The 16,785-nt window shown below is 40.1% G+C and overlaps 1 protein-coding gene across 1 annotated transcript in view; it reads left to right on the top strand.

Moving 5' to 3' along the window:
- The window catches only part of PITPNB (phosphatidylinositol transfer protein beta), a 60,665-nt gene that overhangs the window by 29,403 nt on the left and 14,477 nt on the right, over positions 1-16,785 (top strand). Inside the window, exon 8 of the mRNA XM_082640388.1 lies at positions 9,978-10,055. Within this exon, the coding sequence (XP_082496514.1) occupies positions 9,978-10,055 (78 nt within the window). The remainder of the gene's footprint in view (positions 1-9,977; positions 10,056-16,785) is intronic.

Genomic DNA, 16,785 nt, shown 5'->3' with positions numbered 1-16,785 from the left:
CTCATATATTTTCATGTTCATTTAGCAAACATTTATTGGAACTTGCTATTTGCTCTGTGTTGGCGTGGTAAATATTTTTCCAGATAAAGTAATAATTGTATCTGTCTGAAGAGCCTACAAGATTCTTAATCAGTGAACATGTTAAAAGTGTTTCTAAGTGACTTGGAGTTCGTTCTTTCTGATTGTGTAGTCTGGTGGTGTCAAGTGCCCTCCACCAAAGAGCTTTTTTTCTCACAACTGTTAGAGACCAGTGCTGGGCTCCAGGGTGCCTGCAAAGTCCGGGTTCAAAGGCTGACTAGATGGTAGATTTGGAGTTTAGTACTTTACTAAATGAAGAGCCCCCACTGTTTAATTGCGTATCCAAAGGCAGTAATGGGATTGTTGGGCTCATCCAAGCCGCTTGTAGGAGTCCCGTGGTGATGGTGGTCTCCAGGAAAATGAATTGGCTTTTAAAGTTTGTGCTTTTTGCTTGTTCTTTCCAGCACTGACCATTTGTTCTCCGGTTATGATCCATTTGTTTGGCGAATGTGTTTTGGTGGGCCCATTTTAGTTGAGAGCAGAAGTATGCTAAGCTGTATCTGATTTCCTGAAATCTTGGTTGCCTTTGGAAATGAACATGTAAGACTTGCCTTTTCCACCCATTTAGCTGTTTTCACTTTGAACACCATTCCATTATTTGAGTATTGAACAATCTGGCACTTTATTATTGTTTTAAACCATGAGTATGTATTGTTTTAAAGTTACTGCTCGTTTTAAACATACTTTTTTCCTAAATGTCAGCCATGGAAGGCTGATGAAACTTGGTTTAATTTATTTAGGCATGTAAGTTTTGGTCACACTTTTAAGCAGTGCTTGTTTCTTGTGCTCTAGGAAGGATTCGGGCATATCTTTTCTTTTGATCAGACATTCTGTGAGACAGTACCCAGATGTTACACATTTGAGTAGATAGTCTTGGCAACATATGCTTTATTGCACTGCCTTTAAAAAAAAACTTCATAATTTTAAAGAAATGTAAGAATCATAAAATATGCTTTCTAGATAATCTTTATAAGATTAAAATTTTTTCTCTTTAAAATCAGAAACATGATGAAATTCGGCTGGAAAAAGTTAAATATTTGATCAGACCATATGAAATTGTTAATATTTGTCAGCTTTTGAGCCACAAAAGTGACACTTCTGGGGTCAATCTAATAGACTTCGGAATTAACCATTGGTAGCTGATAACCCTAAATGGTCAGCGCTGACCGTCACTCCAGTTCATTCTTGCTCACAGCTTTCACAAAGCGCCTGCATCTTAGATGTTACTTTTGTTCCAGCTGTTGCCTCTCACTTCCTAAGAAGGGCTTTCTGCCTCCCAGAGCTGTGGCTGCCCCATTCTTCAGCCGTGAAGAGAGCCTTTGTTTATTGGAAGTCTGTGGCCGGGCTCCAGCAAGTGCGAGGAGCCTGTGGTTGCCAGATGCTTCAGGTCTCCTTGGCATGAGCAGACACTCAACCCAGTAGAGTACCTCTCCCTTCTGCCACTAGAATGAACCTAGACACTCATTTCTATCTTGAAAGGGTGTAACTTATCCCCGGTATACGTGCAAGAGCTCCAAAAGCCCTTTATAAAGTGTGTGCCTCATAAAGAGGTGAGAGCTGGGATCCAGCTTCTGACTTGTAGTAGTAGCCTCCTTGACCTCTGGAGAAAAAACAGAACAACTCAAGTACAAGTTCTGAGGTAGTGGTGGTTTTGCTTTTGCTTTTTCTTAAGAAACTTCACTCGTCAAAGGCTTATCTCATCTCCCTTCACTGTGCTGTGAAGCAAATCATTGTCAAGATCCTTTTCGTAGTGAGTTACAGAGGGTTTTTTCTTTTCTCCATTCTCAAAGAAGATATAAATAAATGTAAGCATGGTTCTTATTAAAAAGAAATGTGAAAATGTTTCCCACTTTATTCTGCTGCCTTACATGGTCAAGTACTCTGGAACACTTAGATTTGCATCCAGCGGTGGATTTAGAGAATGTCCTGTGTATTTGAAGGCATAGTTGGATGGCAGTGCCCTCTTGTGGGAAAAGAGCACATTGCTTATTTCATGCTTGCTTAAATCTTAGCAAGAATTTAAAAATTTATCTTGAAAACTCTGTGTGTACGAGCTTATGTTGCAGAAAATACTTTTTCCACTAGAACCTGTTATTGGTGTTTACTTCTAATCTCTTCCATGATTTCAAAGTAAAAAAAGCAGGGAGGGTGGTGGAGGTGGTCAGGTGTGAAGTAGTTCCTAGGGGGGAGAAATTGTCTGGTAAGAGTTAGAAAATGGTTTTTTTTTTGAGCAGCTAACGGCAGATATTTTTAAAGAAATTAGCATAAACAGCTCCAAATCAAGTTTTTAAAGTCTATTCCTTATAAAAGCCCTTTTCAGCAGTGTAAAGCCCTCAAGGAGAGGTTCTCTAGACTGAGTGGGAGTAAACATCCCTTAGGGTACTTGAGTCTTATCAAGTGATGAAGTGTAAATCACATTGCATTTTTGCAGTAAAGTTTAGTGGTGCCTGGGTGTCCACAGAGCAGCATCTGAGTCCCGGCTCTGCTCAGCCACCGTGAACTTAGGCAAGGAACTTCACTTCCTCACCCCCAGTGACAATGTTAGTAACTTTGTTCCAAGGTTGTGAGGGTTAACTAGGAGAAAGTGTGTGCCTGGAACATAAGTAAGTTTTCCTAAAATGGTAGCAAGAATGATGCTGCTTATCAGATTTTGCTCTTGCTGTAAAAAAAAAAAAAAAAAAAAAAAAAGTTAAAATTTTTTTCTGCAATTATTTCCCATTTAGTGTTTGTTAAATTGGTGCTAATGGAATTAATGGGGTCCTGGGATTTAGATGCAGCTGTGCCTGAAGCCCAAATCATGAACCAAAATGGACATTTTACTGGAGAGGGCTCACCCTGTGAGCTTCCCATTTTATAAGGAATTTGATGTAATATGTTCTGTGATCTGCTGTCATTTAAGGAAATAAATGCATTTATGTTCAGCAGAATTTTCCTAAACATATTGTTTATGTTTTAGGCATACGCGGTTTAATTTTAAAATATATATTTAATATATATTTATATATTTAACAATCATCTTTAATAAAACTGACTTGTTGGTATGTTGAAACTTGTTTCATTGGTTTTAAGAGTTTAAAATGTCTTCATTTTAAAATGCTATACTATATAAACATATAATAATAAATATAATGTAACAGTAACAAATATATTGTATATTTGTGTATGAAACACAGGCTTATCCAAACCAGTAGCCTACTGACCCCTGAGAGGAGGACTGGGGAGTACCCTCCAGCCCTGGGCTCTCCAGGAGCCCAGCCTCTGGAGCCCAACTATTTAGTTTCCCTGCCAGGTTGTAGGAGATGGAGTCTGTCACATCTGGCTTTTTGTTGTAACTTCTTTTCGTAACTGAAATTCTGAGTTTTTTTCTCTTTCTCTATCAATTTGCAACCTTCCAAAGACTTTGGGGGTCTGCCTTCATAAACATGACAGTGTTGGCAGGCTCTGGCTGTGATTCGGACAAGATGAGAAGGAATGGAGGAGGCGATTACTCTAGCTGTGCTCTAGCCCAGCAGTGCTCTAGGCTGTGGCTACCTTTCAGCACAGACCTCTGCTGACAGCGTCTGTCCCCCTCCCCTGTCTGCCAAGCTCACCCACCCCAGGTCTCTGTGCAGCGTCTCTATGAGATTGAAAAGATTACAAGAAAGTGTTCTGTTTGGGTGTGTAGGTTTGACTGCATTTCTCAGTTCTCAGGGCAGTTGTTTAAAAATTCAGCTTTAAGGATTCATTGGTGGAAAGCCAGTAAGGATTAATGAGAGTGTTGAATTAGAGAATATTTTTTAATGCAGTTTTGTTCCTCTGAGGTACATTCAGTAACAGAAACTAGGCCAACAAGTTATTGACAATTAGTGGTCCTTTGGGAATCTGCTTTAATGAATAGATAAGAATGATTTGTAATTAGCATAATAATTATATGCAAATGAATGCTTCTGAATTGCTCTAAAACACTTCTGAACTGTTTAAACAGCCCTCCTGAGATCTTGTTACTCTATTAATTTGTGTAGCAAATCTTTTTTTCATAGATCATGCAAAGATAAACTTCAGTCTAGCCCCTGTCCGAATTATTATGAATTCCAAGGTGGTAGGACCTGAATTAATGAGATTTACTTATACTACATTAATGGTACTCTATGGGAACCTGAAAGGGTGAGGAGTCACTGGGGAGATGTGATTAAAAATAGGAAAGAAAACTGCTTATTTGAAAATAACTGTTGAAATGAGTTTCTTAAACAAGTTAGTAAATGTTTTCTCTTTACACCTCTGTTACTTGCAAAATTTAATGCAAACTTTTTTTTTTTTTTTTTTTTAATGGGCTTCCCTTTTAGAGTCTGGCTTGAGTTTTCTCAGCTCCAGTTAGCTATGCACTGGGTCAATGGTGATAGGATCTGGGAACTCCTTTTTTCTAAGTGCCACAGTACTGGAAAATACAGGGCAGTGCTAATAAATGATGTTGCTTGTTTATCTGCATGTTTAATTCATCTCTTTCCCCCATCCTGGTCTTTACTTTTAGGATGTGATTAGAAGAAATGAGCTTTGCTAAGTTGAGCAGCAATACCTGTGCATTTTAAACTTAATGATTATCTTTGAGCTATTTGAATAGACACCTAATTAATCATCTTGTGCTAAAGGAAGGCATTTTACAGCAGGCTGCAGGATCCTAATATCTCTCTCAGGTTTTTGTTTACCCTGTAGGAGGATTGTTTCTCTTTGGGGAGAGCAGGTGTCAAGGAGTTGCTAATGCACGTGGATTGGGCACTCTTCCTTTCCTTAGTTCACTGTAACCTCACCTGTGGTAATCCAGGCATGGTTGTTTTTTTTTTTTTTTTTTTTTTTTTGCGGTATGTGGGCCTCTCACTGCTGTGGCCTCTCCCGCTGCGGAGCACAGGCTCCGGACGCACAGGCCCAGCGGCCATGGCTCACGGGCCCAGCCGCTCCGCGGCATGTGGGATCTTCCCAGACTGGGGCACGAACCCGTTTCCCCTGCATCGGCAGGCGGACTCCCAACCACCGCGCCACCAGGGAAGCCCCAGGCATGGTTTTTTAAGCAGTTTCTGGTATCTGGAGCTCATCTCGATTTTTCCACAAGCTGTTAAGAAGCTCTTACCAGCCTACCCCCATCACCTCCTCACTCCCCCATTTATAGTCATGAGTTCAGTCTGGCTCGAGGACATTGGGTTGGCTCAGCACAGATTTTGTACTTGCATTTTGGGGGACAGCCACTATGCTAAAAGATTCATAAAACTAATATTCTTTGTCTTCACAATGAATCTGGTTTCTGTTGAGAGTTTCTATTGAGAACTGTAGTGAGTAACAGATGTACACCCAAGAGGTAGCACAACTTTTGTGTTCCAGTGAGAGAAAACAGTTATTTATAAGAATTTAATTAATGTATTCTGTGGCTCTAGCATGGAGTCTCAGTAGTCCATTTATTTACCATATTTTATTTTATTTGTTCTCCAAAGGGTGTCTTGACTTGCCCTTTTTACTTAGATAAGAGTTTTCAATTAAACAGAGCTGTATTAACACTCACCTGAACCTACCCTATGCTGAAACCATTGTGTTTTTCTGTTGTTCAGGCGCTAGCATCGGTGGAGCAAGCAGTGTCTGGGGACATTACACCTAACTTGATAATGATGGTTTTACTAAACTCTTCCTTATCCTGGCCAGGCCTCTGGGCATTATACAGACAATTAAAATTTGATCATAAAAATTTTTAAACACAGTGCACCTTAGCAATAAGATTTTTCTACTTTTAAACATGATTTTAAAACTCATTTTAAAAATACATTTCCTTGGCCTAGTGAATTTGCTTTCTTTTTTTTCCCAAGGATTACAGAAAGTGCATAGCAAATTCAGCCTTCAGAATACCCAGGAGCTGAAGACTCAAGTAGGCTACAGCTGTCTTCACCCACAGTATTCTAAAAGAACTAATGAGATGAGAAGTCTGCAGCTGGTGGCAAGCACAATAAACCATGAGCCAAGGGCTTCTCTTCATCAGAGCCTCCCCTTTCCCCACGGGATCCCAAAGGAGACAGAATACTAACAAAGCCAGCAGGCTGTCTCATTCCACACTATTGCTCATTTGCAGCTATAATTGGTAGCGGAGGTTGCATTCTGTATGCTGAAACTGTCATACATGAAGGAATATATTTGTTCATTGTGATACGGATATAAATCGGCCGGTTTCCATATACAGAAAGACCAAACTAGCTACCCAACAATAAAATTGTAGCAAAAAAGATACTGTTCAAAAAATTAAATGTTTGTTACAGAGATACAAAACTGAGGTTGTTAAAACCACACCTGCTCCCTGCTTTTTAATATCTTGCTACTTAATTCAACTGATTAAACATTTACGTATTCAAACTAACATTAAAAAGCACAAAAAAATTCCTAGGTTTTGACAAGATGCATTATCCTCATCTGTCAAGGTTAAGGTGCTATTGTTAATAATTGGGTTTTGTTGCATTTTCAGTATATCCTTAATGTTTGCTGCTTTGTATTCAAGAGAAAAAAGCAGAGAGGGAAGACTTAGCTTTGGAGATATATGTATATATGTGTATGTGTGATATTTTATATGCACACACTCATGCCTTATAGGAAAATCCACTTTGGTATCTCTGGTGCTGCTGCTTCTTGGTGTTTTTGAAATGTGTTTTGCTTATCTGGCTTTTGTGGACACTTTTCTGCTGTCCTCCTGTGTGCTGGACTAGAATGAGCCCACGACAGAGGGTAAGAAGGCTTGTGTTCAAGTCCTCAGGTAGGTGAGCCATGCCACCTTCTTGGTGGACTGTGGTTTCCTCATTTGTGAATTGAAGCGACTTGGGTGGTCTTCAAGGTGCAGTTCACCTCTATAATTTTGTGAATCCATAGTTCAGAAAAGTTATCCAGTGAACAGCACTAATAATGAAGTCTCGGAAATAAACTTTCAGGATCAGTATATTAGGTCCAGAGTGGAGAACTTTTAAAATGTTATTCCATGTTCTTCAGTTAATTAATCTATGTCAGATAGGTATTGAAAATCCCTTAAGGTGTCGCCCTGGTATGGAGCTGGGTGGGGTTAGGAAGGAGAAAGGAGTGTTGTCCAAAAGTCCATCTAATCCAACTGCTTACATTTTCACATTCACTGGTGCTGTAATCATGCTTAGACCCACCTCCTTGGGTGAGTCACCCCTTAATTCGTTTACCTCTACATGAAAATAATTTATGCTGATACAATTTTTAGACCAAGCTCGCTTTTCTTAAATTAGTTCTGCCTTGGTTTATGTACTACCCTTATTGTATACTGTCAGCCCTACTGATACTTGAGCACACTTTGTTTTGTGGATTTTGTTTTTTCTTTCTCTTGGAGCTGGTGAGTTTAGCATCCTCAGAGATAGTTCTGCGGTCTCTGTTTTGTCAGATTTGTCTTCCAGTTGTGGCATGTTTTATTGGCTTAGTGTTTTCCTTCTTAATGGTACATAAAATAATGGAGCATCCTGTAACTGGCAGCCTCTTAGATTCAGGAAATGTGGTGTTTACTATTCAATTCATGCCAGGCTCCATAATATCTTCGGTTTTGTAAAAAACAAAAACTTGAGCATCATGCCCACAGTAAGGTCACACCCCAGTTAGTAAAAAAGAAAAAAGGAAGTATTTTTCCTTCAAATGGGATGAACTGTTAAATGTTAAACACTGGTCAGACCTCTGGGCATTATACAGATAATTAAAATTTTATCATCAAAAATTTTAACACAGTGTTCTTTAGCAGTAAGATTTTTCTACTTTTAAACATGATGTTAAAACTCATTTTAAAAATACATTTCCTTGGCTGGTGTTGGTTGGTTTCAATTCTTTCTATAACTCTCCTCTCCATTCTCTGTTGGCAGTCAACATGTAGTCCCTGGGGTTTCGATTACCTTTTCTTTGTCTCTCTTGCTTTGCTCCCAGCTAGACTGATTTTCTAGGAGCCAGAACCAGGTGTTGGCTCTCCTTGTGTCCTTAGATCCCTTAGACTACCTCTTAGCTTAGCATCCTGTGCACTGCATGTTGCATATGTAATGCACCTTTTCTGTGATGGCTGTTCAATAAATAGACCTTGAATCGAGGGAGATGATGTCAAAAGTGATTATTTGATATAATGTTAAATATTTTCAGTTTTGGAGGAAACTGAGTTTATCTCTGGGTTTCCAAGCCTCTAACCTAGAAGAAAATGTGTTATGGGGTTACAAGTATTTGTTAGTAGGACAGCTGATTTCTCACTGAATCCAGGTCTTGAGACCACCTGTACAGTTGATTCTTTTCTCAGTCAGCAGTGAAGTTGTTAATTTTTAGGGTGCGGTTCTAAATTGGAATTTAAGAATTCGTGTTAGCTGACAGTAATTGAACTTTCTGCTCATGTGCCCAGACACACCAGCTAACTCCAGTTGTCTGACTCCTTGCAGTTGGCTCATCCCAGTTTGTCATTCCTGGACAGTGCTGACTGACCTCGTGCCTGTAGCTGCGCCTTGTTGCGTATTTTAGCAGTAAGGCCCAGCATGGCCAGCCAAGTTTGCCTGTGTAATCGTCTTGACCCTCGGGGGGGCCTTTTTGTAGCTTCTTAGAAGACAGCGGTAGGAGTTCAGGGTCACACATTTGCCCATTTATCTTTCTTTAAAGTTTTGTTGTCTACCGAACCTCACTTTTCTCCCTCCTCACGTAATTTATTTATAACTTTCTCTTTAGGAATTATTAACATGTCATATGCATTTACTGAATAACTGTTGAGTCTTGATTGGCTGCTTCTCAGCATGTTTTCTTTGATTTTGAAAGTTTGTATTATGCTTTGGCATGTGTTCAGTGCTTGTACTGCCCCTATCTCTAAAACAATGATTTTTTTTTCATACTGACTTGTCTGGGCATTTTTCTCAAAGTATGCGGTCCCTACATAAATGCTGTGAAGGACCCCTGGTTTAAAAATTCTGCTTAAGAAGAAAGAGGCTCTCCTTTTGTAGTATTTTCAACTGACCTCTGTTCACTGTTACTGTTACAACTCATTTCTTTTTTTAAATCTGGATGTTAGCTCTTCAAAAGTAGTTTTTTATTTCTGTCTGTAGATTGTGTGTATGTATGTGTGAAATGACAAAAGAACTTTTGTAAAGCAGATGGGATTAAAAAGGTTTACTCCTTTCGTGTTTTCCATTCTATCAGAAAGAGGATATTAAGGGAAACAGAATTTACATACCAAAACCTCCTATAAAACCTAGATTTTAGGGCTGTTCCCTATGGCATGATATAACTGAGTCCCATATGGAGTCGTAAAGCCCTCACTCACCTCACTTGGCACTGCAGGGCTGACATGAGTGTAGTCCCTAAGGTTTGCCTGTGTACCCATGGCTCTCCACGAACAAGGCTTTGGAGTGGCTGGCCTCCTAACTGAGGCATCCACCACAGACCCGGCCGTGGCAGGGCTCAAGGGGATGCCACAGCATCTGTGGTTCTGATCGGTGTTCCCAGTCATGGTGGTTGCTCTCCAGCAGGCATTAGAGTCCAGTGTCTTCATCTATAGGTGTTGTGAAAACTGGTATGGGTCGGCTGTATTTCTTGAGTGTGGTTATATGTATATCAAAATACTGAAACAGTTGAAAAGTTTTGGAAGATTTCTTAGAGATAGCTATCCAGCAACCAGTCATGGTGGACTGTTAGTCAGGACTTTTATTACTTTTTATTATGTAGTTGTTTTGCCACAAGGTAAAAGCTTAAAGCAAAGAGAACCAAACTGAGAACTTAATATCGTATAGAAACATTTTCCTGCATTTATGCAAAGCACAGTAAGCCCCGTCAGTTTCTGTCATGTGTTTAGTAGCTGCAAAGGGCTGTTCTGGCAAGGTTAAAGAATTTTCTCTGGTTTTCTTCTCTGCTTCTGACTTTGTTTTGCTTTGCAGGACTACAAAGCTGATGAAGACCCAGCGTTATTCCAGTCAGTCAAAACCAAGAGAGGCCCTTTGGGACCCAACTGGAAGGTACTGGATGCTGACCTTTCTGACAGGCAGAGTCTTGGCAACAGAACACTTGACAGGTCCTGAGTCTGGAAGAGCTGGTGACGTTTAAGTGAAAAACAGAAATGGCACAAAAATAGTTTTATTTGCGATAAGGACTCACAGCCAGTTGCAGTTGGCCAGCAAGTCTGTGCTGCATTAACAAACAGAACAGAGCCAGGCTGTCACTTTCAGCATAATGCTATTCTGATAACTCTTAAAAGAGACAAGTGATTTAGTCTTTGGGGATTGTAATGTTCTCTTTTGAGACTTGAAGCAGTACAAAAATCCATGTTAAGTGAAGGTTGATAGTTTAAATTTAGTCTTAGTAAAAACTGAACAAGTTCCCCTTCCCCGGTCTCGTGTTCCTGGCCTTTTAATAGTTATATTTCGGAAAGCAGGGCACCAGAGAACAATTTTGATGGCAAGTAGTTGTTTTCTAATAAAAAGCACACCCTTACTTTATTCATGGAAGTAAGAAAAGCAATGTTAAGGTAATCATTTAAATTGCTATAGAAATATAATGGATTTTAAAGACATCCGCTAAGCTAAGTGACAGCCCCTTAGAGAAGGCTTAATGTGTTGATGGCGAGTTATTACAGCTAATTTGACAGGAGAAGAGGAGCATAAAAACCTAAACATGCCCAGAGCAGACTTTCCGCCAACAGGGTTGTACTTGGTAACCAATCTGTTTATGCTGAAGCCAGTCACAGGTCATCGATAAATGATGTCTAGGTTCAAGTTGTTGCTTGCAGATAGGGGATTACTGTAAAAGCCCCACAAGAAGAACCCAGTGAGTGGTTCTCCATGGGTGTTAGACTATTTTGGACAGTCTTGCACATCAATTAAAATGAAGAATAAGTCTGACTTTCTTCTATAAGAAATGATTCATAATTATTTTCACATTTGTTCTCTGGATAGAGTTTGGTTCAAGATTCTCTCAGTTTAATGGCCATGACTAGAGACTTTTAATACCCAGAAAGTGATATATGTCACTTAAAAAAAAAATTAAGGAACAAGTTCAGTATGCATGTTCTAAATTTACTCTCATGGATTAAAAAAAAAAAATTCCCCACCCCTTTCAAGATTTCTCACTGTGAACTTTAGAACTCAGCCTGAGTCAGAGGAGAAGCCTTTCTCTGAGATTTAACACTGGCCTTAAAAGAGAGTGCTATGCTAGAGCAGACAGGTGTCTGCTTCTAAGGTTGCCATATCTTCTCAAAGGCCTTCTGGCCCCAATAAGTACCAGCTCTTTAGCTGATGATACTTTTCAGGGAATAGAGGGCCATGAAATTGAGACTTGGAGGTGGATTAAATATTGAATTTTCTTCAAATTGTCAATTTTTCAGGTATAAACTTGAAAAGGTGATGCTATATTATGTGGTGGGCTATTGTGTCTGGGTACACATCTTTCCTGTAGGACCTCCTAACCAGTTTTATAACAGGCAGCAAGGGTAGTTTGACACTATGACTTTTACCTGATTTCCAACCTTTAGGAACTTGGAATATGAGTTTTACTGCTTTTTTATTTATGATTTTTACCTTTTTAACTAACATTGCTTTGTCTTTTATTATCCATTAATGGTTACTTAAAATTCTAGAATAGGTTTCGTTTTTAGAAATTGTGAAATTTTGCATTTTTTCAGGTTGCAGTATAGCAAATTATTGCCCCATTTTGTGTGTGTGTGCGTGTGTGTGTGTGTGTGTGTGGTGAGGGGGTTAAACAATAGCTTACTTCTCAGGGAGAGTGCTGGCTGGTAGTGATACCATTCTACCTATTTGCCTGTCGGTTGTTGACTTAAGCCAAAAGATAGTAGGTGCAGCTACTCTCATAAGTTGGGTTACTGTTTAACTGAATTTCAGTGAGTTACTGTGATCTCAGAAATAACTCAGGTAGTCAAGAGTAAGTCAGAGGAGAAGTCTTTCTCTGAGATTTAACACTGGCCTTAAAAGCATCGCTTACTGCTGAGATAGAAACTAAAGAGTAAGAAGGATTGACTAGCTGATGATACAACATATAGAAAAACAGGAACCTGTGGACTGACTTGCTCTTATCAGCATCTCCTGCAGCTGTTCAGCAGGCCCTATTTGCCTGGCACCAAAGGGAGCACCAGGGAAGGATAATAGTTGAAGGTTTCTATACTTCTGAAGTATGAGAATAGGGAAGAAATACATGGTACTTAAGGCAAAAAGGAAGAAGAAACCCGGTTCTGGACCCACTCACCCAGGATCGTATAGAAGAATGCTCCAGTCTAAGTGCTGCCTGGTGGTTCCTCTGCCGCTCCAGAGGCCCTCCATGCCCCTCAGCGGAGACTCACCTTACCAGCACACATTCCAAAGGGTAGTCACAGCTAAGTGCACACCCCGTGATCGCTTTGAAACTTTCCCTTACTTAACCCACAGTGATATTTTCCTTCTGAATCATTGCAGTATTTAATGCTTGTCTGCACCAGACTGGATGAGGGAAAAGAAGCCTTTTTTTGGTGCCAGGCATTAGACAAGGTTGTATTTAATCTTCACAACCTTCCTGTGGGGTAAATACAGCTGCTTCACTTTATAGATTAGAAACTTGCCCAGAGAAACATGAATAATAGTTACAAGAGAAACGTCTGCCATTTCTGTAGCACCTGATTCAGTGCTAGTCACAGAGATGTGTAAAGGATGGAGACATAGCAGATTCTGGCTCTTAATCCAGAGACCCCGGCTCACCAATCTGCACCGTTTTGCCCTCCTGCATCATGGCAGTTGTGTGGCTCTCTTATTCATGGTATTTTCCAGAATTTGATACTTCTCTTAATACCTGTCATACGTTTCCAGTGGTCAGGGAATCTGTTAGGTGACAGTGGCACTAAGGGAGATCCATTAAAAACCCATCGTGAATCTATCACAAGTTGTGACTTAAATTAACTTAACCCTAACTCTGAACCTCGGTTTCCACACCTCTAAAATGGGAATGATATTAGTAACTGCCTCAGGTTTGTGTGAGGACTAAATAATGAATGTTATAATCCCAGCAGAGGGGAAGTGCACAATAAATGGTAGCTTTTATCATTGTTGTCATGCTTTTGTCTTTGGAAATAAAAATCCTCTATCATCTCCTGGGGTTAATGAGGTCAGTGAATATGCTACCCTATTTATGACACAGTTATTCCTTTTCTTTGTCTAGTGTCCAGGGTTCCCTTGGTTCTGGTGTCTGGGGACTGTCGAACGTGTCCTGGTTCACCTGTCCTTACCCCTCGTGGTTATGAATGCTTAATGAGTGCTTGACTCGGGTCAGCCATAAAGCAGAGGCCACACAGTTTAGAGAGCCTTTGCTAGCAGGGGATCACGGGATTGCCAGGGAATCGATTTTCATATTACCTGTATGTATTAGGAGTACAGACTTTTTTTTAGTTTATGGTACGATACATACTTTAAATTTTTTTTTAAAACTACAAACCCAGAGGTGCAGACCTTAGTTGTATACGTATTCATTTTCCCTCTAAAAAAAGAATTTTTTAAATCTGAGCATGTGAATTATATTTTGTTATTTAGGGTTCAACACTTAAGATTAAGTGACTCTGCATAGTAATAGGAGAGTGATTTATGACCTATAAAGATTTTGGCTTCAAGGCAAAATTGTGCGTTTCTCATGGATGTAAATGTCTTCTGTGTAGCACCACACATGCATGTGTGTGTGTGTGTGCGCGTGTCCATGTTTTGGTTCATTTTATGTTTCGGGGGTTGTGATGTTGGTATGACTACCAATACCAATGGTTTACCCATTTGCATGTGGATTCCTTTAGCTCTCCAGTTTGCCTTCTCTGATGAGGTGAGGAGCTGTCATTTTAACCAACTGAAACAACACTTTTGAAGATTATGGCAAGGTCTCATTTTTTTCTTCATTTAATCCAGATGCCTCATGAAGACTTCAGCCTCTGTGTCTACATATATATGATAGTTAATAATTAGGCCTGTAAAGGTCTTTGTAAGAGGCTTTGCCAAAGCATCTGCAGAGCCCTTACAGTGCTTGACATGTTTCAGAAGACTCAGTGGTGTCTGAACATTGGGGTATTAGGGGATCAGGTCGAGTAAAGAAGTTGATGCAGAAATTGTGGTGGCTTTTATATTATCTTTTTATATATCTTTATATAAATATTCTCTTTCTAATCATAAAGACATGTGCAGTTAGTCTTCTATGTCAGTTAATTCGATTCTATGTAAAAGCTCTGGCAGTTGGAGCTTGGTCTTGCAGAGCAGTTTGTTGTACAGTTCACCTGCGCAGTCACGCTTTAGATTCCTTTGGACTTACCGCGGAGGCCGTTCTGGATTCTCCAAGCCGGTGGAGGGCAGCCATCTCTGGGTTGTGGGGATGCTGATTTGTTTCCTGCTGTGCTGCCAAGACTCCTTTCTCTTCTCCCCCCACACCTGTGAAAAGAAGGCAGTTTTGGTTGTCTGTGGCCTAAAGTAGAGATACCACAAGGTTCTGTTGGCTGGGGATGGGAAGAATGGAAGTAGGGGATGAGGGAGAATTTGAAACCCCTCTGTGGAAATCTCTGAGGTAGAGACCGGCAGGAAAGCAGCCCAGATCATCCATCCTCGTCCTCTAGAGGCTAATGAGCATTGTCTCTTACTGAGCCGCCCAAGGAGGAAGGCTGAGGGTGCTCTCCTGTGTCTTCATCTAGACCTGGCTCTGAGTCCAGGAGGGATGTGAAGGCATTTTAAACGTGCTCCCTCCCTGTAATCTCACATTTGAAACCCATAGTGGGTGGTATAAAGAGGCTTAATAATTAGTTTCTAGTTGACCACACTGTGGCTTATGTATACTAAAGCAGACCTTAGAACATGGCTCATTTTTTTTGAGTACTTGGTTTGGCAACTAGGTTTTTAATTCAGTATAAAAAATAGGCATTTTGCCCTTAGTATGTATCAACTATGCAACTCCTAAGAGGACACCAAAAAAGCCGTTCTGTGTCTTCCAGAAGCTAAGTGCCCCAGGAGCGGTACATGTTTAGTTCTAGCTTTATCTCGGTACCGAATGCCTCTGTTCTCAGGCAGAGCCCAAGGACTAGGCGTGGACGGATGGTATGTCTCACTCAGGTTCAAGGAGTGATTTGACAGGATGGGCCTCTTGCGGAGTGTCTTCCTGACACTGTCAGGGCCATAAAGTTTTCTTCATGAGTTTCACTTGAAGCGTGAATTTGTGATTTCAGTTGTACCTGGTGTCACTCCTGGAAGTAATTGGACACAGGCATGAAGCACATGCTTAGTAAAGTTCTGATTAGTAAAATGGGTGTGAGCTACAAAAATACTAAGTTTGGAGGCATGGAAAATGTGACTGATCATTCTCTCACAGGCAGTAAGTAAGCTTTCCTGTCTATTTTTGTGAAATTAGTTTAACCTACGATTAGTTTAATCTTTTGAACTTTATCTCACATTTACTTCTTCCATTTAACAGTTAGCATTTGCCCAACCAGTTAGGAATCTCCTGCCCTGAACCCTTCCGAGTCCTTTGTTGATGACCTGCTCATGGAGCTTGGTGTGTCCTGCGTCAGGTCGCCACCTGACGGTTCATGGGTTCATGCTCCCTTCCTTCCCCCACCTCCTCGTCCCCCCCGTCACTCTCCGAACTCTCAGCGGTAGGCTCTGTGTCCAGCTCACTTGATATGTGCAGTGCTGAGCACGGGGTTTGCTCATAGTAGATATTTACAGATACTTAGTAAGTATTCGCTGAATTCAAGTTAACTATCTTAAACCAAATAAAAATCAGTGTTGGACTTGCCATGTACTTACAGAGAATATAATGTCCAGTGTTGGTCTGTCCAAATGGCTACCAAAATCTAAACCAAATTGAGGGAATGGCTGTGAATTGTAGCATCAGGCTTTGCTTGAAATTTCAGTACGCATACTCCACATACATTCTGTAATCTTGTGTTGATATTTACTGATGGGTGCACTGGCAACAGCCCCAGCAGTGCATTTATTTTTAACTTTCTTAGTGAAATCTGGGTTGGAAACTTAACATTATGAAATCAGCAGCTGAAATTGAGCGTTCAGATTGCCTAAAATTGAAAAATTGAAATATGAAGGGAGCCTTATAAAAACTGCTGTGTCCTTGCAAAATATTAACGCTGGTTAGATGTAGCTTATACCTATTCTGTCTTTATCCCAACACATTTTAAATAGGAAAAAGTGTATGTGCAGTTGACATGTAGGATGAAGCTGTGAGAGGACTACATTTTTAGGAAATGAGTTTGCAGAATGCCTTTGGGTGGTTTTTTTTCCCCCTCTTTTGCATTTGTATGTATTTGTTTGTCACAGATACGAGGAAGTAGTTCTTGTGGAGAGCATGGGCTGATTGCTCACCATTCCAATTAAACACCCTGCGTTTTGTTTAGTTACGTTGTGTGGCTTCAGTATACATTACTCTCCCTTAGGCCTCATCCACATACCTCAGAGTAACCTAATATGTGTCGTTAAATTAAAAACATGATTTGAGCTTAGGGGTTTCATTTATAGTTAGAAAAGTGAAATGTAAGGAATTCAGTGAATACACAAACTATTTAAATACAATTTTGGAAACATTTCACAACGAGCTAGTATTACAGATGAAATTTAAATCGTGTAGAGATGGGTGATCATTTTGGGTTCTTATGTTAGCCCATGACTTTATTTTTTATAGAACTTCTGATTCTTATCTTTTGGTGACCAACCATTCTTTACCTTTTATTTTCAA

Source organism: Mesoplodon mirus (assembly GCF_964341445.2).
Source record: "Mesoplodon mirus genome assembly, chromosome: 13".
Lineage (NCBI taxonomy): Eukaryota > Metazoa > Chordata > Mammalia > Artiodactyla > Ziphiidae > Mesoplodon > Mesoplodon mirus.
The sequence above is the reverse complement of the archived record's forward strand: the minus strand, read 5'-3'. Positions and strand labels throughout refer to the sequence as shown.